The sequence below is a fragment of the Sminthopsis crassicaudata genome, chromosome 6, assembly GCF_048593235.1.
Source record: "Sminthopsis crassicaudata isolate SCR6 chromosome 6, ASM4859323v1, whole genome shotgun sequence".
NCBI lineage: Eukaryota > Metazoa > Chordata > Mammalia > Dasyuromorphia > Dasyuridae > Sminthopsis > Sminthopsis crassicaudata.
The window spans coordinates 241,396,971-241,419,621 of NC_133622.1; the positions used below are offsets into that span (position 1 = coordinate 241,396,971).

General features: G+C 31.1%; 1 protein-coding gene across 1 annotated transcript; it reads right to left on the reverse strand.

The window, feature by feature from the left end:
- Positions 1-13,728: 13,728 nt before the first annotated feature.
- Positions 13,729-14,670, reverse strand: LOC141547710 (olfactory receptor 10AG1-like). Its single transcript, XM_074276190.1, has one exon. The coding sequence runs from the start codon at positions 14,668-14,670 to the stop codon at positions 13,729-13,731; it is 942 nt and encodes a 313-aa protein (XP_074132291.1).
- Positions 14,671-22,651: the final 7,981 nt, after the last annotated feature.

The following is a 22,651-nucleotide window of genomic DNA, read 5'->3' on the forward strand; positions in this document are numbered from 1 at the left end:
TCTTTTGTCTTTAATTTTCTTATCTATAAAATTTATGTTGAAATATATGATTTATCAAGGTTCTATTGGTTCTTAATCAAAGGATTCTGATAGTAATAGCAGAACTAGTTAGAGAATATCTAGGTATTTCTTGGTGGAAGAGATCATTGGGATTATATAAATAATTTATGTTTTTCTATATTCATACATATATATACATATATACATATATGTATACATATACATATATACATATACATATATACATATATATATATATATATATATATATATATGTTCTTAATATATTTTTGGGGAAGTAACAAGGTAACCTTTATGTTAGATTTATTCAAGTATTCTATATCTTTAAATTTAATAAACAACAATTGGATTAAATATAAGAAAATGTTCCTCTGAGATGTTAATATTATCAATTATATTTTCAAATTAAAATCAAATAGTGTGTGTGTGTGCTTATAGTCCGAGGGCATCAACTTCAAAGTTAGAAAATCTCTTTCCCCTCCTTTCCCCCCCCCCAGCTTTGTGTTTTATATTCCTTCTAGTTATTATTAGGATTTTGAAAATCTATTGATTCCCTCAGTAAACAATGCTATATTATAGAATAAGTGTACTTTTAAAATTATTTCATATTTTTATGTCCCAGAGAGAGTTAGGTGTGGTAGGGGTTTCAGTCCTGCACACAGAGTTAGCAGTGAAGGATAAGGAAAGACTCTTCTTGATATCTGGAGGCTGTGACATGACCCCTTTTCTGTCCACAGTGACTCAGCTCCTGAGACTCTGAAGCCACATAGCCCCAAGTAATAGACACTGATCCCACAAAGTTGATGTGTCATCCACTCAGAGACATGGTGTCATTGGAATTACTTTATACTTTCAATTTTGGGGGGAAATCATAAGGGATTATTTTATATTGATTCTTTCTTTTGCCTTTGATCTTTCTTATTCCATATTAATATTACAGATCCATAGTTGCCTTTTATCTATAGTGTTAACCTGTAGTTCACATTCTCTAAGCTTTGGTAGATATTGTATTTTTTTAAAAGTGATTATGACATTTGATTCCTTTATTCCTCTGGAAAGAAGTGTCATTATCATGAAACATAAGGAGGAAAAATGAATTAGGTATTTCTGTCTAATTGCCTGAGACAATACAGTTACCTCAACCTCAATAATAACTTTTTTATTTTTTTTAAATAACTGCAAAGATGGGTTTCATATTTACCCTTGCCAATCTTGTGTTCCAGTTTTTTCTTGGTTTTTCTACCTCACTCACCCTTTCTCCCTTCCTATAGAGAGCAATTAATCCAATATGGGTTAAAGATGTGTAATTCTTCTAAATATATTTCCACATTTATCATGCTTCACAAGAAAAATCAGATCAAAATGGAAGAAAGAAAAAAGCCAGCAAACAACAACAGAGGTGAAAATATGTATTAATTCACATTCAGTCTCCATAGCCCTCTCTCTGAATGAAGATGATTCCCTCCATCATAAGTCTAGGGGTATTGGCCTGAATCATCTCAGTATTGAAAAGTGCTAAGTCCATCACGCTTGATTATCACAAAATCTTATTGTTGCTGTGCACAAAAATGCAACATTTAAATAGGACTTTTTATAATGTGATAGAATTATTTTGGACTTTACACTGACAAAACTCAAATGGCATTAAGATGAAAGATATCTCTACCAGCAATTATATTTACACATATAAAGACAAACACACACATATGTGTGTACATGTGTGTGTGTATATATATATATGTATATACATATATATGTGTGTGTGTATTACACACACACACACACATACACACACAGACACACACATACTCATACTTATGTCTAAATCAAGATATTTCCAAAATTTAACCGTTCTATTCACCAAGCCAAGGACATAGATTACTCATATAGATTTGTGTATTTGTTCAAACTATTCACTTCTCCCCATTCCCTCAAGCAAGGCTTTTTTGACACCAAGTAAAGAACACTAGACAGACAATTAGTGAGCATAATTTCTACACCTGCTCTCAAAAAGTTTTGCTACCTTGTGAAAGGAAGAAAACTACTGAGACCTTGATTCCTTAATATGTAAAATATTTTTTGAATGCTTGTTAATTCAGCTTGATAAGGGAGCTCAGTATCTGATATCAGAATCTTCCTAGTGCAATTCAAATGAAAGCAATTCAGTTTTTTGGCATGGCTCTGGTATACTGTCCAGGTTTGACAGTCACTCAACAATGAGGTCAGCACAAGGGCTCTATAGAACTTCAATTTGGTAGGCAGTTTAATACCTATTCCCTCCCACAATTTTTTCAGAGCTTTCCGAACACTAAGATATCTAAATGCTTGCCTCCCAAGTCTGTGCATCAACTTCATCATCTATATGTACATCCCTGAAAAATATAGCGCTAATTTAAGTAAACTTATGCATGTAAACATGGTGTCGGGATATCAGGATAGAGTAGTACTTCTGGTGTGAAAACTTTGGAACTCTTCAGAACTGTTTTCTATGTTGATGCTTTCCTGATTCACCCAACTCTTACCTGTGACTTAAAAAAATAAAAATAAAAATAAAAGTAAAAAACTGTCATGCTTAGCAGCCACACTAGAAAATCATTTTAAGCAGGTTGGCCAAACCAGTTTGAGAGTAACTGATGGGTCTCAAATCCATTGGCAAATTATAAGGATGTTCATCACAAACACATGGAGACTTGCCCTGGCAGAACAAGCAGATGAGAACAATTTGTTCCAGTCATCTTGAAGGCACATCATACAGAATCTATGGAGCACTTAGATCTTGATTAGAAATAATCAGAATATCTAATCATAAGAATGATGATCAATTAAGAAATCAATTAGAAAAAAATCAGAAACAGAAAAATCAGAAATACAGAAAGACACAATATTATCTACTATATCCTAAAACATTGTCAGTCATCTAGACTTTTTCTTACCACTGGACTTTTATGACTCTGGAAGAGACAGTGAGACTGACAACTTCTACAATTTTGCCACCACTTAAATTTAATTTATGCATGAATCAAAAGAAAACTATATAATTTAGTATTTTTACATACCTCAAAGTCTTAATGCAACGTACAAGTGACAAAGCAATAGTTGTAGATATAGTGGGAGCTATAATCACAACCCTATATAGAGCTGGACTAGACCTTAGTCAACTTCTCATGGGATTGAAGCAGCTATGTCATTCTGCAACCATTGTTTGAAGAACTATTTATTTTTTTTTTTAATTTTAATAGAATTTTAGTTTTCCAAATACCTTCAAGAGTAGTTTTTAACATCTATTTTTGGATGTTATGTTTCAAATGTTTATCCTTTAGATAGTAAGCAGTTTAATGTAGACAAAAATGTGCAATTCTTCTAAACATGTTTCTATATTCATCATACTGTGCAAGAAAAATCAGATCAAAAGAGAAAATAATGTGACAGAGAAAAAGAACAAGCAAACAAAAAAATAATAAAAAGGTGGAAATACTATGCTTTGATCCACATTCAGTTTCCCTCTTCTCCCTTTGGAATTGGATGGTAGTTTACTTCACAAGTCTATTGGAATTGCCTTGAATTACCACATTGTTGAAAAGGTTCAAGTAGATGAAAGTTGATTATTACTGTGTACAATATTCCCCTGGTTCTGTTGAACATTCTTTATTAAGAAATGCACTGTTTATCTCATGATGTGAAGAAGAGTCTAGAAAAGACCTAAGAAATGTCAAAATAAGTTGGCTTATATACAGAGTATGTTATGTGAAATGCCAGGCTGGTTAGCCAAAAGCCAAAATTAAGATTTCTGGGAGAAATATCAATAATCTCTGAAATGCAGACAATATCACTCTGATGGCAAAATTTAAGAATTAAGAAACCTCTTGATAAAGGTGAAAGAGAAGAATGTAAAAGCTGACTTGAGCATTTAAAAAAAGGCCCTAGCAGATGAAGGAGTCCTACCAAACTCCTTTTATGACACAGACATGGTACTGATACCTAAACCTGGTAGATCGAAAACTGAGAAAGAAAATTATAGACCAATCTCCTTAATGAATATTGATGATAAAATCTTAAATAAGATATTAGCAAAAAGACTTCAGAAAATCATCTCCAAGATAATACACTATGATCAAGTAGGATTTATTCCAGGAATGCAGGGCTGGTTTAATATTAGGAAAACTATTAGTATAATTGACCATATTAATAATCAAATTAATAAAAACCATATGATCATCTCAATGAATGCAGAAAAAGCATTTGACAAAATCCAACATCCATTCCTACTAAAAACTCTTGAGAGTATAGGAATAAATGGACTATTCCTTAGAATAATCAGGACCATATATTTAAGACCGTCAGTAAGCATAATATGCAATAAAAATAAACTGCACCTTTCCCAGTAAGATCAGGAGTGAAACAAGGTTGCCCACTATCACCATTACTATTCAATATAGTACTAGAAACCCTAGCCTCGGCAATAAGAGCTGAGAAAGAGATTCAAAGAATTAGAGTAGGAAATGAGGAAATCAAACTATCCCTCTTTGCAGACGACATGATGGTATACTTAGAGAACCCCAAAGACTCTGCTAAAAAGCTATTAGAAATAATTCAGAATTTTAGCAAAGTGGCAGGATACAAAATAAATCCACATAAATCCTCAGCTTTTTTATATATCACCAACAATATGCAACAGCAAGAGATACAAAGAGAAATTCCATTCCAAACAAATGTTGAGAGTATAAAGTGTTTGGGAATCCATCTACCAAAGAAAAGTCAGGAATTATATGAGAAAAATTACAAAACACTTGCCACAAAAATAAAATCAGATTTAAATAATTGGAAAGACATTCAGTGCTCTTAGATAGGCCGAGCGAATATAATAAAGATGACAATACTCCCCAAACTAATCTATTTATTTAGTGCTATACCAATCAGACTCCCAAGAAACTATTTTAATGACTTAGGAAAAATAACAACAAAATTCATATGGAAGAATAAAAGGTCGCGAATTGCAAGGGAACTAATGAAAAAAAAGTCAGAGGAAGGTGGTCTAAGTGTACCTGATCTAAAGCTATATTATATAGCAGCAGTCACCAAAAACATTTGGTACTGACTAAGAAATAGACCGGTAGATCAGTGGAACAGATTAGATACAAAGGACAAAAAAGGGTACATCTATAGCAATCTAATCTTTGACAAACCCAAAGAAACCAACATTAGGGATAAAAATTCATTATCTGGAAAAAACTGTTGGGAAAACTGGAAATTAGTATGGTAGAAATTAGATATGGATCCACACTTAACACCATATACCAAGATAAGATCAAAATGGGTCCATGACTTAGGCATAAAGAAAGAGATAATAAATAGATTAGAGGAACAGAGAATAGTCTACCTTTCAGACCTGTGGAGGAGGAAGGAATTAATGACTAGAGGAGAACTAGAGATCATTATTGATCATAAAATAGAAGATTTTGATTACATCAAACTAAAAAGTTTCTGAACAAACAATACTAAAGCAAACAAGATTAGAAGGGAAGTAACAAATTGGGAAAATATTTTTAAAAACAAAGGTTCTGACAAAGGTCTCATTTCCAAAATATATAGAGAACTGCCTCTAATTTATAAGACATAAAACCATTCTCCAATTAATAAATGGTCAAAGGATATGAACAGACAATTCTCAGATGATGACATTGAAATTATATCCACTCATATGAAAGAGTGTTCCAAATCACTACTGATCAGAGAAATGTCAATTAAGACGACTCTGAGATACCACTACACACCTGTCATATTGGCTAAGATGACAGGAACAAATAATGATGAATGTTGGAGGGGATGTGGGAAAACTGGGACACTGATACATTGTTGGTGGAGTTGTGCAAGAATCAAACCATTCTGGAGAACAATTTGGAACTATGCCCAAAAAGTTATCAAATTATGCATACCCTTTGACCCAGCATTGCTGCTATTGGGCTTATATCCCAAAGAAATACTGAGAAGGGGAAAGGGACCAGTATGTGCCAAAATTTTTGTGGCAGCTCTTTTCGTAGTTGCTAGAAACTGAAGATGAATGGATGTCCATCAATTGGAGAATAGTTGGGTAAATTGTGGAATATGAAAATTATGGAATATTATTGCTCTGTAAGAAATGACCAGCAGGAGGTATACAGAGAGGCTTGGAGAGACTTACACAAACTGATGCTGAGTGAAATGAATAGAACCAGAAGATCTCTGTACACTTCACTGTTGTATGAAGATGTATTCTGGTGGAAGTAGATATCTTCAACATAAAGAAGATCCAACTCACTTCCAGCTGATCAATGATGGACAGGAACAACCTCATCCAGAGAAGGAACACTGGGAATTGAATGTAAACTGTTAGCACTACTGTCTATCTACCCAGGTTACTTATACCATCGGAATCTTATACTTAATGTGCAACAAGAAAATGGTATTTACACACATATATTGTATCTAGGTTACATTGTAACATATGTAAAATGTATGGGATTGCCTGTCATCAAGGGGAGGGAGTAAATGTAGGGAGGGGATAATTTGGAAAAATGAATACAAGGGATAATGTTTTAAAAAAAATTACTCATGCATATATACTGTCAAAAAAATTATAAATAAATAAAATTTTAAAAAAAGAAAAAAAAATAGCCCTAGCAATTGGTCCCATTACTTTCTGGCAAATAGAGGTAGAAAAAATTATAAGCCCTTTCAGATTTAAATCTTGGACTCAAAGATTACTGAACTTTGTAATTGTGGCCATTAAATTCCTTTGAAGGAATACTAAACAGTGGAGGAGATATTACCTAGATGACATAGGCCCATATCATCAAAGTAATTTTTTCCTAAGCTATACATGGTGATGACCATTAATTCTAAGGAAAGCTGAACACCACAGAATAATAATTTAAAATTTTCTTTTGTGAAGAAGACACTTTAAAATTCTTAGAAAGGAAATCAAGTCAGTCAATACTTAATTCAACTCAGATTATTTATTGGAAAGTCAAATATAAAGTGGAAGCTTAAATAATTTGACCATATAATAAGAAATCTATACTCATTGGAAGATACCATGATGTTGGGAAATTTTTTTTTAAATTTTTAAATTAATTTTTATAATTATAACATTTTCTTTAACAGAACATATTCATAGGTAATTTTTGTTTTTTTACATTATCTGATGTACTTCCTTCTGTTCCAAATTTTTCTCCTCCTTCCCTCCACCCCCTCCACTAGATGGCAGGCATTCCCATACATATTAAATATCTTATAGTATATCCTAGGTACAATATATATGTGCAGAACAGAATTTTGTTGTTGTTGTTGCAAAGGAAGAATTGTATTTGTATAAAAATAATCTGGGAAGAAAACAAAACAAAACAAAACAAAACAATGCTCACAGTTTATACTCATTTCCCAGTGTTCCTTTTCTGGATGTAGCTGATTCTGTCCATCATAGATCAATTGGAATTGAATTAGCTCTTCTCTATGTTGAAGATATCCACTTCCATCAGAATACATCCTCATACAATATCATTGTTGAAGTGTATAATGATCTCCTGGTTCTGCTCGTTTCACTCAGCATCAGTTGATGTAAGTCTCTCCAAGCCTCTTTGTAATCCTCCTGTTGGTCATTTCTTACAGAACAATAATATTCCATAACATTCATATACCATAATTTACCCAACCATTCTCCAATTGATGGACATCCATTCATTTTCCAGTTTCTAGCCACTATGAAAAGGGCTGCCACAAACATTTTGGCACATACAGGTCCCTTTCCCTTCTTTAGTATTTCCTTGGGATATAAGCCCAGGAGTAGCACTGCTGGGTCAAAGGATATGCACATTTTGATAACTTTTTGGGCATAATTCCAGATTGCTCTCCAGAATGGTTGGATTCTTTCACAACTCCACCAACAATGTATTAGCGTCCCAGTTTTCGATGTTGGGAAAAATTGAAGAAAAAAATTAAGTAAAAGACAAGAGGATGAAATTGATAGATGAGATGTATAAAATGAAAGAACATGAGCTTGAATGAGAACATGATTTGGGGGGATAGTGGAGGATAAAAGTACTTTGCATGTTATAGTCATGAAACATTAAATGCGACTGAACGATTGAACAACAACCACCAGACATTTACAACATATTTTATTGTTCTTTCCTGAAATGTATGAAGAAACATTGGGAGACTTCATTTTAAAGCAACAAATGATATTACAGTATTGAAATGTTGTTCTAAACCTACTTAGTGTAATTTTCAGGCTTGTATAGTATGTAAAACTACATTTTAGAGATAGAAGACTTCAGAGAATTTGGTCTTCCTTTGTCCTTTCCTAAGTGATAAATCTTTTTAAGTAATCTTTAACACCTATTTAAATGTTTTTTTTGTTTGTTTGTTTGTTTGTTCATTTTAAATAAATTGCCATATAACATACCGCATTGTGAGTTGACCAAACACCAACTCTGACACATTTTGGCTATGAGATCATGGAAACTGTTCTTACCTTTCAGTACTATAGACAATTGTTTAAGATTCTAAATTATAGATATTCTTTTCCTGAATAAGTATCATTATGCAGAAATTCCTTCTAACAATGAAATCATGGGTACGATCCTTATTGCAATCTACATGCCAATGCCCAAAGAGTAGCAAGAGACATTCTAGGAGAATTGTAAATTGTTATATATATTTTATGATTTTTCCATTTGTTTGGTGAAAGTTATATGTATTATTTTCTTTGTTCTTAATACTTTACTCTGTAATACTTCATACAAATCTTCCTGTACTTTGTTTTTATTTCTTTTTTATTTTTGCTCTATAATAGACAATCAAATGAAAGTGTAGTTGCTTTCTCCCCAAATCTTTCATTTCACAAATATTGGCACTATAAATAATTTGGTATTAATTTCATATTTAATTTATGTTGTATGACATTAAGATCCAATTAGTAAGAATTTTAGGTAAAATGATATGGAAAACTAAAATAATTTAATTTTTTTTCTTTAAAATAAACCACACATTTTTGACCAAACTAAAATCACAAAGGATCACAAGAAATAAAATAGATAATTTTGATTGCATGAAACTAAAGTTCACAACCAAAATAGAGTAAAGATTAAGAGTAAAGCATGTTTGAAGGGTACAAATAGCAAGTTTTTATGAGAAAAATCTCATTTCTCAAATGTCCTGGGAAATAACACAAACATATAAAAATAATAACCATTCCTCAAATAAAAAAGGGTCAAAGGATATAAACAGATAATTTTGAGAAGAAATCAAAGCTTTTTATAGTCACATCAAAAATAATCTAAATCACTATTAATTAGAAAAGTGAAAATAAAAAGAACACTGAGTTAACTCCAAAACTATCAGATTGATAAACATGATAGGAAAAAATGACAAATGACAGGGTGATGAGGAAAAATTGAGACAGTAGTACATTGTTGATGAAGTTGTGAACTGGTCCAATCATTCTGGAGAACAATTTGAAACTATGCTCAATAGGCTATAAAGTCTGAGATCCAATATGACAACTACCAGAAATATAGTCCCAAATAGATCTAAGAAAAAGGGAAAAAAGGTCTTATGTGTAAAAAATATTTATAGCAGTTCTGTTTGTGGTGGCAAAGAATGGAAAATTGAAAGGATGCCCAACAATTAGAGAATGACTGAACAAGTAATGGTATATGTTTGTGATGCAATACAATTATGTGCTAAAAATAACAAAGGGGATAGATTCATGAAAATCCAGGAAGACGTATAGGAATTGATGCACAAATGATCAGAATCAGGAGAACATTATCCACAGTAAGAGCAATATTGTAAGGATGATACTTTCTTCTAATTAAGACAACCATCCAATACAATTACAAAGAACTCACAATGAAAAATATTATCCATTTCCAATGATATAACTGATGAAATTTGGGTAAATATTAAAACATTTTTTTTCTTTACTTTATTTGTCTTATATTCCGTTTGCAACATGATTTAATATGGAAATATGTGTTTGTGTGATTTCATTGGTATAATCGATATCACATTTCTTAATTTTCCAGTGTAAAGAAAATAAATGCTTGGAAAGAGCAAGGTAATTGAGAACTCAAAAGTTGAATATATAAATGTTAACAATAAATTAATGATATATTTATTATTAAGATAAATTCAAATATAATTTTATATTATGTATATATAAAACAAGAATAATTTGAAGGATGAAGACATAAAAAATTACATTGAGAAAATTCAATTATGTTCTTAAATATTCCTGATTACATGTAGTTAAGTAAATTTACTAAACTTGAGACATACAATTGCTTCTAATGGAAAAAAAAATAATGAAATTTTTCATAAGAATAAGGGTAAAGTGAGAGAAAATGCTATCTTCTCTATTAGGTGTCATCATTTTAGAATACAATCGCAATCTATTTTAAAAGTTCTTCTCCTTGGTCTTAGAATATAGGAACAAAAGGAGTTATTCTTTCTCCTAATTCTGCACTCTTTAAGCTCCAAACATCTTAAACAGTGATCTTAAGAAAAACTAATATCATCCCCAGACTGAAAAGGAATTTGTAAACAGGATATAAAACCAAACAAGTTAGAAATGATGGATTAATCATTATCATATGCAATTGAATGAGGAGATAAATACACATATACATACTTACACACACATATATGTATATGCACACATATACATACATATAGATATATATACACATATATATCTATATGTATGTATATTTAAATAAAAACAAGACTATTTTCCATGTTTGTTTTGATACTTTTTAACTGTTACTTAAAGCTTGAAGAATAATTTCTTCCAAGTATTTAAGCCAAGTGCTTACATAATGAATACTTAGCTTCATTTTTCTAAATGATTCTTCATAATGTCTTTTAATTTTTTGTCATTAATTCTAATATCAAATTGTTATATTTTCTATCATCTTTGGTATTTTGGTTAACAGTAAGAATGATACTTTTGGTTAACAGTAAGAATAGGATTCTATACTCTTCTGATTTTTATATATCTGATTAATGGTCTTATAAAGCTTTGTATTGATATTTCTTTGTCTTTTGTCTTTTTTTGAGGTTTATCTTATGCATATCAGTATGTCAGTTCTTCCATTTATTTTAGCCATCATAGTGTATTTTTAAAACATAATGTCTTTTTTTGAGTAATAATGCATTCTAGTTTGCTATCCTTTATGGTTTTTTTCCAAAACTAATATTTTCTCCTTGTCTACCCATTTAATCTTCCTTTAAACAGAGTAAGATATTAAAGGAAAACAAAATAACACAACATAGCCTTCTAACTTTGTACATTCCTTATAAATGTTATGTATGAATTATCTTTTGCCTTTCTTTTATCATTATCATATTTATTGAAAGCTTTCACTTAGAATTTTTTTTTGTTTTATCCTAGAAGTAATAGGGAACTACTGAGGGTTTCTAAATAGGATAATTACAGGGCCATATCTGTTTTAAGCAATATTTAAAGCATGCATTTTGGAAGACAGACTGGAGAACATTTTGTTATCACCAAGTCATTTTGCTCATATTTGATTTTTCAAAGCCTTATTTCAGGTTTTCTTGGCAAAGATATTGGAATGGTTTGTTGTCCTATTCTATAATTCATTTTACAGATGAGAAAATGAGGCAAACAGGCTTAAGTAGCTTACCCATAGCTACAAGTAGCTAATAAGCATCTTGGGCCATATTTAAACTTTAAAAGGTAAATCTTCCTGACCTCAAATCTAACATTCTATCCATTATACAACCCAGCTTCCATATGATAATCAAGTTAGAAGGTTATTTTGTTAATATTAGAAAGGAGTAAATCACTATTGAGCAGAGAAATGCAAATTGAGACAATTCTGAGATAAGACTACACACCTCTCAGATTGGCTAAGATGACAGGAAAAGGTAATGATGAATGTTGGAGGGGATTGAGAAAACTGGGACACTAATGCATTGTTGGTGGATCCAACCATTCTGGAGAGCAATTTAAAATTATGGTCAAAAAGTTATCAAACTATTCATACCCTTTGACCCAGTAGTGTTTCTACTGTGCTTATATCCCAAAGAGATCTTAAAAGAGGGAAAGGGACTCACATGTGCAAAAATGTTTATAGTAGCCCTTTTTGTAGTGGCAAGAAACTGGAAACTGAATGGGTACACATCAATTGGAGAATGGCGGAATAAATTATCATATATGAATGTTATGGAATATTATTGTTCTGTAAGAAACGACCAGCAAGGTGATTTCAGAGAGCCTGTAGAGATTTACATGAACTGATGCCACGTGAAATGAGCAGAACTAGGAGATCACTATGTGGCAACAAGAAGACTATGATAATTAATTCTGATGGATGTGGCTCACTTCAACAATGAGATGATGCAAACCAATTCTATTTGGTCAGTGATGAAGAGAACCATCTACATGCAGAGAGAGAACTATGAAAACTGAGTGTGGACCACAACATAGCATTTTCACATTTTCAGTTGTTTTTTGCTTTCTTTTTGTTTTCTAAGTTTTTTTTTTTTTTTCCTTCTCAATCCAATTTTTCTTGTGCAGCAAAATAACTATATAACTATGTATACACATATTGGATACACATAAATATTTAACATATATTGGACTACCTGCCATCTAGGGGAGAGAATTGGGGGAAGAAGAGGAAAATTTAAAATAGAAGGTTTTACAAGGGGTCAGTGTTGAAAATTTAACTGTGCATGTTTTGTAAATAAAAAGCTTCAATAAAATTTGAAAAAGATAAAAATTTTAAAAAATATATTAAAAAGGAGTGCCTAAAATAAAGGCAGTGAATGGAGAATAATTGAGAGGAGAGATAGTGTGGAAGTAGAAGCTACAAAACTCAGAAATTGACTTTGTTAATAGGGGATTAAGAGTGTAATAATTAAGGCCTTTGAATTGTAAACCTTCATATATGCAAATAACCTTCAATAGGGTTAGGAAAATGTTTGGAAGACATTTTGGGGGAAGCCAAAACCAATCTCTTCTTCAAAATAAATCATGAAAATAATTATATTTGATGATTATAGAATAACTGATTTAAATAACTGATTTAAATATTCAATTTCACTAATTTTGATTAAAATAATTACAAATGACTACATACATCTAAACAGTCAGATGTTTTCTGTATGTCTCTGTCTCTGTCTTTCCATTTTTTTTTCTAAAACACACACATAGGAAAAGAAAACATTTAATAATTAATTTACTTATATAATATCTCCAACTTAAAGGAATATGATAAAATATGTTCAATTTAAGATCATAAATTAATCAAATTCTTAGCTTAGTTTTAGCAATAGAATTGAAAAACATTATGCGTCTATTTTTTTAAGGAGAATTATTAGATGACGTCAAATTTTTCTCTGTGTTTTCTCTGTGTCACCTCTAAGTAAATTTTTACTTCAATCTAGAAGATGCATTTTAAGAGAAGACAAATGTAGATATACTAAATATGATTTTGATGATGCAGAAAATGACAAATTCAATCTGTGATAAGAAAAAAAAAAGTTAAATAATAGAGATGAGACATTTTTTTCCCTTAGGGATAACAAAGCTTTCAAAATCAGGAATGGAAACTTGAGAGTAAAATCCTATCACAACTTTGAGATAGGTATTGATGAAATGATCCCCAGTCAATTCATCTTTATGTTTCATAATCTAAGTTACCTAGTTTGGAGTTTCTTCAATGCCATAATAACATCTTTATTTCTTAAACTGTATATCAGGGGATTCAGTATTGGAGTCACAATGGAGTACATAAGAGAAAGAATCTTGTCTACTCCTGCTGGTTTTATGGAATTTGGTAAAAGATATGAAATGATACCTGACCCAAAAAATAGGCTTACTACTATTAGGTGAGATGAACAAGTGGAAAAGGCTTTATGTCTCCCTATGCCTGATGGAAGCTTCTGGATTGTGGCAATGATTTTGATGTAGGATAGAAGTATTATTAGAAGTGGTACAATAGCTGACAAGGAAGTACCAACATAAGCATATAATTCATTCATTTTGGTGTCCCCACAGGCAAGCTTTAGCAATGGAGGGATATCACAAAAACCATGATTGAGAGATTTAGAACTACAGAAGGGAAGAGAGAAAATATTGTATGTTTGTCCTATTGGAATAGGAATTGCACTGATCCAGGAGCCAGTCACCAAACAGACACAAAATTTTTGGTTCATGATTAGAGGATAATTTAAAGGATTGCATATCGCTACATAACGATCATAAGCCATCACAGCCAAGAGAATGCACTCATTGCCTCCCAAAATAAGAAAGAAAAAAAGTTGCATAGCACAGGCAAGAAAAGAAATATTTCTCTTTTGTGTCAAAAGGTTTTTGAACATCCTGGGAAAGATCACTGATGTGTAACAGATTTCCAGGAAGGAAAAGTGTCTAAGAAAATAATACATAGGTGTTTGGAGAGTGGAATTTACCATAGTAATTAAAATGATGAGGCCATTTCCCACCAGAATACTCATATAGATGAGCAAGAAAATACCAAACAGCAATCCTTGATAGTTGGGAAGGTCACCAAATCCCAGAAGAATGAATTCAACCACAGCACTGGCATTTGTTAGTGCCATGTTGACTATGCCTGCCATCTTGGGGAACAATGAATTTTGGATTCTGATGTATGTTTCTTAAGCTGTTCCTTAGTTCCTTTCCTTTAAATGAAAAAAGAAATTAGTTGGTCTCTTTCTTCCCTCTTATCTCTAGCATCCTCTCTATATAAACTTCTTTTAACTTAATAGCTGAACAACGATTTATCAAATATCTACTATTCATTTTAGTGAAATGACATAGAAACATATCATTAGCACATTCTCTATAAATTATACTCAAAGAGTTTAATGATTATTTAGGTATCATAATATCAATATGTAACAGAAAAAAAAGATCCAGTTTTCTAATTGCTATAGCAAACATTTTTTCTTATATGTTATCTATCTAACAGTGTTAATAACACCAATAATTATTATTTAGGAGTAACTTTTCAATAACTTTAATAACTTTTTGAAAGTTTAATCCCTAAAATATATTAAAATTCTAGGCAAGTTTTGCAAGATCTAAAAAAAATGTAGGCTTAGACCATCTCCATATCAAGAAGCAAGGATTTTATAATTATACCATTAACTGTTTGGCTAAGTACCAAAAGTGAAGTTAACAAAGTAGTAGAGAACAGTATGTTTATAGAGGTAAAAATGATTTTTAGCCATATTCAGATGAATAGCATCATGATCATAAACTGTTATTCTTTTTTGACATCAATATCCCGACATAAAATTGTAACCTAAAAATTATCCAAAAGGTAAGAAACAATATTCCCTAAGCCAGACATCTTGGAATTAAAAATTTTATACTTAACATGATCTAAGTGATCAAGATGACAACTTAGAGCCAGGATACAGTATTCCTGAAATTACAATAACACCATTTCCCCTTCAAATAGCATTTCTGAGATTATAGTAACATCAAAGTTGACCATGAATAAGACTAATGACTACCAAGTTATGAGGGAGAAAAAAAAAAAAAAAACTCTCTATAACATATACAACTAGGGAAAAATTTTAATTAATTGTATAAAGTATGTCTGATCTCTATACTATTTAGTAGAGCTTTCCCAAAAAACTTTCAAATGAAATTAAGTATTAGCTTACATTTCCACATACATTTTTAATTAAAATAAAAAATCATGGTCACAATAATTCACTATTATGCATTACATTATCGTACATACTATACACATACTATTATCTATAATTTACTATTATATATTATATTATTGTATTACATATAAAATATTATATATTATATTATTATATTACATTATATATAATACATACATTACATATATATTATACAATCAGCTTTGAATCAACTTTTTTTTTTTTTTCAAAAAAAAATATTCCCAGGACAGTGCCCTAAATATACTGAAGAACAAACAGATTGAGTGACATTGGATGAAGTCAATTTTTCTGCTCACCTAACATTCTTTCCTATATTCCTTTCTATGTTTATTATCATGGGTGTCCTTAATCCCCTCCAGCCTTATAAATACAATGTACTCATTATTGAGTTAAATCCTTGGCCAACTGATCCTGATCCTGATCTTTAACTACTTATGGAACTCATAATATGTATATGATGTTGAATAGAGTGTTGTTTGCACAAATTGCTAGTCATTTGATCCAGGTAAATGCCCTTTCTATACCTCAATTTCCTGATGTGCAAAAGCTATATTATTTATTGCTATATTATAAATTATATAATTTATTAATATATTATATTATTGTCCTCACAATAAAATTTGAGAGACACTGGTCAGAATGGTGAAGTGAATGCTTGTTGAATTTTCCCTAAGGACAAATAGATATAAATCTGGTCTTTGTGATTCACTATATCTAAATAACTAAGGACAAGTCATTTAGCTTCCAAGTCTCAGATTTAGATTCCAAGTCTAAGATTCCAAGTCTTTAGATTCCAAGTCTAAGATTTCCTACATATGTGAAAAGCTGATACTAGGATTAAAAAGAAATGGACCATTGTGTCTCAACTCCTTTCTAATTATAGTGAATGGTCCATGGTTCAACTGAAGAGACAAGGGAATGAGCCTTTCTTGTAGTTCCTATGAAGCACTCTATATGCTCATAATAAGAAAATGAATTAGTGCTAAGGAAATATAACTAAAACACATATAGACTCCTGCTAATTCCATCTGCTAGGTACTTCCCTGCAAGCCAAATTCAAGCAAGGCCAAAACATAATATCTCTTCAGCATGATTCTACTTTAGTGACTCTTTTTACAGAAGTTCTTTCATTATGCTCACCAAGGATCTATACCCCAAAACCTCTATATATACAATGCATACTGTATTGTGGGTGTATAGCTAACTTGCTGACCAGAGAATCAGGAGTTCTGAGTTCTAATGCTGTCTCTAACTATGAAATCTAGATTTATTTATTTGCTTGCTTGCTTGCTCATTTATTTAGTTATTTGTTTGTTTGTGAAATATGGGGGGAGGGGCCCGAGGAAATCTCTAACCTGGTGATTTCAGGTCAAATAAACAAGTATATTTTCAAAAAAAAAAATAAGTATAAAGCTCTATATTCATTTTTATCCAATATATGCTTGGTTTTTTTTTTTTTTTTTTTTTTTTTTTTTTTTTTTTTTTTTTTAATCTCAGCCACTCCAGGTTCTGAAATTTAGATCAGTTTCTATATTTACTAACAATAGCTCATTGGAGCAAATAATCTTTCAATTCTCATATAATTTTGATATTTTATGTTTAGATAGATAAAAATACTGCATGCTGGCAGAAAAATCAGGATGAAAAAGAAATAGGTTGTGAGATTCATTCAATAAGTAAGCCTTATTCTTTCTGATTTATGGTTTTTGAGATTCAATGTAGACTTAGCAAAAACACATAGAAATAGGCACATAGGACATAATTTTTAGTTTAATAAATTTAAGTATTTGGTCTCTTAGAATTTAATTATATTAGAAGAATCATTAAAATCAAACTGAAAACAATTGTAAATATGGTCTTATCCATAGACAGTTATAAAATGAAAGAAGTATAGCTAAATTTGCCTTACAAAATACTTATTTCTTTTTATTTACTTCATTGATTTTGCATTTAAACATTTTAATTTAGTATTAATTTTTTTTAAAAATCTCAGTAATTAATTATGAACTTTAATCAATAGGATTGTCAATACAATAATTCAAGATGTGTATAAAAAAACATTCCACTTTTCAGAGTTTTATAGATATGTCAGTGTATATGATAGTGATTCAATTTTGAAATCTACAAGAGCCACTTGTTCAAAAAAGTGTTTTTGTTTTTGTATTATTTTAAATATAAAATAGATTTAAATTGATGCTATGTGAGTATTTCTCTTTTGTTTTCTAAATTTTTAATCCTTGAATCATAGAATTTAAGAAATATCAAAGATCTGAGATATCACTTGGATCTCAAAAAAAAAAAAAAATCTTGATGCCAGAAAGGTTCAGATTGTAAAAGTAAAATATTTCATACTTACGTTTCTCAGGTGGGAGGAAATAAATTAATTGCATATCTTTTGTCAAGATTGTTGAAACACAAAATCAAAGTGAATAGGTATATTCATTTATAATAATAATATCTGAGCTATAATCTGACACTGGTAATAATGTCAACTTCTATCTGTAGTGATGATTCTTTTCAAATCCACTGTTATTCAACAGAAATTATTCCTGGCCTATTCTGATAAGAAAGAACAGCTTTTTTCTAGTCTACTTTTCATTTTTAATGAGAGAACTGTTTGTTTCCAAAAGTAAATTTTAAAGTCAAAGATCATTACATTATGTAGTCATTTAGAGTCCTGGGATTTACTGCTGATGTTGTTAAAGCTCTGGGAATAGAATTAAGAGACTTTAGTTCCCACATGTATCTCTACTGATTACTACCTCTGTGAATACTGAAAAGTGCTATCATAGGTAGAAGAGAGTAATACAAGGCTAATGATAGTTATACTTCCTGTCCCCTGAAAAGTTCAGATGGTAAAAGTAAAATATCTCATAAGTATAGTTCTTATTGAGAAACATTATGAGAAAAGTGAAGTAGCAGATAAAGGTTTTGATAATGTATAATATTATCCAGAGGACCAATAGCCATGAGACACAAAGAAGATTTTGAATGGAAGTTCCAAGAATATGAACAAGCTAAAAGGATAACGTTGATTTAAAAATAATTAATGTGGAACAAAAATAAGAATAAAAATGTTTTAACCACTACTACCATCACAACAATAATAATATATATGTATTGTTGTGGGATATTTTCCTGACATTTACATTTTGTGTACATTTAAGTGGCATTAATGGAATAACTTGCTCAAAGTATATGAGCAATTAAGATCCTCACTGCATTATTTAAAAAGGTTTTACAGAAGGGATGAATGATTTCACACCTATATCAAAGAATTTGCCTTCGTTAAGCATCTCTAACTTTGAATTTCTACATGCTATATAATCTTTAATATTTGGGCAAGCATAAAGAGAAAGAGATTTCATTAGCTTTTTTCTTATTGTATTTCTATTCTTTAAATAATTTTCTTCACATCTTTTTATATCCTGTTTAATTTGGGATTGGCCTTAATCTTATAGAAGTTCCAATTGTTTGTTTCCTTTGAATATCATTGTTTAATTATAGGTGTTTAAGGAAAATGCTATATTTCCAGTATTTCGTCTGCATTGATTAAATTTTATTTAAAGCTCTAATCTTTCCACTTTGCCTATTCATTGATTTTTTTTGTAACTGTGTAAAATAATGAAAAAAAAAATCCAAAGAGTAGAGTACACTCTATCTTTGTATACTCTATAATCATAATGGAAACATATTATAAATGGTTAAAACATATGAATAGACAATTTTAAGGTGAAGAAATTAAAGCTATTTGTAGTCATATGAAAGGGTGCTGTAAATCACTATTGATCAGAGAAATTATATTTTTTACCTTTTTTTAATTATTGCTTTTTATTTACCAGATATATCCATGGGTAATTTTTCAGCATTGACAATTGCAAAACCTTTTGTTCCAACTTGTCCTCTCCTTCCCCACACCCCTTCAACAAGATGGCAGGTTTACCAATACATGTTAAATATGTTAAAGTATAAATTAAATACAATATATGTATATATATCCAAACAGTTATTTTGCTGTACAAAAAAGAATCAGACTTTGAAATATTGTATAATTAGCCTGTGAAGGAAATCTAAAATGCAAGTGGACAAAAATAGAGGGATTGGGAATTCTATGTAGTGGTTCATAGTCATCTCCCAGAGTTCTTTCACTGGGTGTAGCTGGTTCGATTCATTACTTCTCTATTGGAACTGATTTGGTTCATATCATTGTTGAAGAGGGCCATGTCCATCAGAATTGATCACCATATAGTATTGTTGTTGAAGTATATAATGATCTCCTAGTCCTGCACAGTTCACTTAGCATCAGTTCATGTAAGTCTCTCCAGGCTTTTCTGAAATCATCCTACTGGTCATTTCTTACAAAATAATAATATTCCATAATATTCATATACTACAATTTATTCAGCGATTCTCCAATTGATGGGCATCCACTCAGTTTCCAATTTCTAGAAACTACAAAGAGGGCTGCCACAAACATTCTTGCACATACAGGTCCCTTTCCCTTCTTATAAGCCCAGTAATAACATTGCTGGATCAAAGGATATACACAGTTTGATAACTTTTTGGGCATAATACCTCTTTAATTTCTTCCTTATTTGTTTTGTGGTTTGATTTATCTAATTCTGAGAGTGCAAGGTTGAGATCTCCCACTATTATAGTTTTATTGTCTATTTCTTCTTAGAACTCTTTAACTTCTCCTTTAGGAAGTTAGATGCTATGCCACTTGGTGCATATATGTTTAGTTTTGATATTGCTTCATTGTCTATGCTACCCTTTAGCAAGATATAGATTTCCTTCCTTATCTCTTTTAGTTAGATCAATTTTTACTTTTGCTTGATCTGAGATAAGGATGGCTACTCCTGCTTTTTTTTTTTTTTTTTTTTTTACTTCACCTGAAGCATAAAATATCTTGCTTCAGCCTTTTACCTTTACTCTGTATGGAACTCCCTGCTTTAAATGTGTTTCTTATAAAAAATATATTGTAGGGGTCTAGACTTTCGATCCAGTCTGCTATCAGCCTCCACTTTGTGGGAGAGTTTATCCCATTCACATTTACGGTTAAAATTACTAATTATGTATTTCCTGCCATATTATTATCTCCAGATTAGACTTTTCATTTTTTTGCTCCCCGTTACCCCTTTTCCCAGTATTAAACTGATGGGCCCCAGTTGCATCACGTAGCTCTCCTTCTTTATGATCCTTCTCTCCTCCCTTTGAATCCCTTCCCCTTTCTTGTACTCTTCTCTTATAACTCTTTTCCTTTTCCCTTTTCCTCTCTCATTTTTTAATGAGGTGAGAGAAGATTCTCTGTAAAATAAATGTCAATTATTTTCTCTTTGAGCCAACTTTGATGAGAGTAAGATTCACACAATATTCCTCTCCCTCTCTAAGTTCCCACAGATATGAAAGGTTTCCTTTGCCTCTTCTTGGGATGTAGTTTCCCTTTTTTTTTTCTCCCCTTTTCCCTTTTTCTGACAATATCCCTTTCCATTTCTACTTCCTTTTTTTAATGTTATATCATTAAAATCAGATTATATATGTGGTCTTTATGTATACCCACAACAGAAATACAGTTCTCAATAGTTTCTTTTACCTTTTTCTGCTTCTCTTATGTCCTCTGGTTGGAGATCAAATTTTTGTTTAGATCTTTTTTTTTTTTTTTTTTTTCCTTAGGACAAATGGAATTCATCTGTTTCATTGAATGTCCATATTCTTACATGGAAGAAAATGCTCAGCTTAGCTGGATAGTTTATTCTTGGCTGCATTCCAAGTTCTTTTGCCTTTTGGCATATCAGATTCCAGGCCCTTTGATCCTTTAAAGTGGATGCAGCCAGATATTGAGTGATCCTTATTGTGGCATATTGATATTTGAATTGTTTTTTCCTGGCTGCTTGTAATAATTTTTCCTTAATCTGATAGTTCTGAAATTTGACCACAATATTCCTTGGAGTTTTTATTTTAGAGTTTTTATTTCCAGAAGGTGTTCAATGAACTCTTTCAATGCTTATTTTAACTTCTGAGTCTATTATATCTGGGCAGTTCTTGATGATTTCCTCTAAAATAGTATCCAGGCTCTTTTTTTTCATCATAAATTTCAGGAAGTCCAATAATCCTCAGATTATCTCTTCTAGATCTATTTTCCAGATCTGTTGTTTTTCTAACTATATATTTAAGGATTTTTTCTAATTTTTCATTTTTTGCTTGACTGATTCTTGATGTCTCAATGAAATTTCATTTCTATTTATTCAGTTCTGATTTTTAATGAGTTATTTTCTTCATTAGCTTTTTAACCTTATTTTTGTATATGTCCAATTGAGTTTTTAAATGACTTGTTTTGCTCTATGGAATTTTTTCTATTTCACTATTTTTAGTGAATTATTTTCTTTTTCCAATTCACAAATCCTACTTTCCTGGGATTTCTTTATCTTTTCCAATTCACAAATTCTGATTCCCTGTACTTCCTGGAAATTCTTATCTTTTCCAATTCACACTTCAGGAAGTTGTTACTCTCTTGCATAGGTTTTCTTCCCTTTCCCCATTTTTCTTCTACCTCTTTTTAAAGATTGTTAATATACTTTTCTAGGAGAAAATGTGATGGGGGCCAGGTAACATTCTCCTTTGGGATATTGTCTGAAGTCTGTTTGCTATTAGTCTCCTCAGAATCGAAAACCTGGTCTCTTTCTGTATAGAAGCTATCAATAATCCTTTTGATTTTTTTTACTCACTTTTTAAAGCCTGTAGGGTCTGCCTTCAGTGCAAGGAGGTTACCAGCTTCCTCTGCAGAACAGAGATAGGTGTATGGACAGTGGCTGTCCTGCAAACCAGCTGCAAAGATCAGGAAGGTATGGGAGTGCTCTGGGAAAAAGTTCCCCCTGAAGTGATTCAGACCTGATTA

Excerpts from the sequence above, each read along its gene's own strand:
- LOC141547710 (XM_074276190.1), bottom strand. The coding sequence starts at position 14,670 with ATGGCAGGCATAGTCAACATGGCACTAACAAATGCCAGTGCTGTGGTT.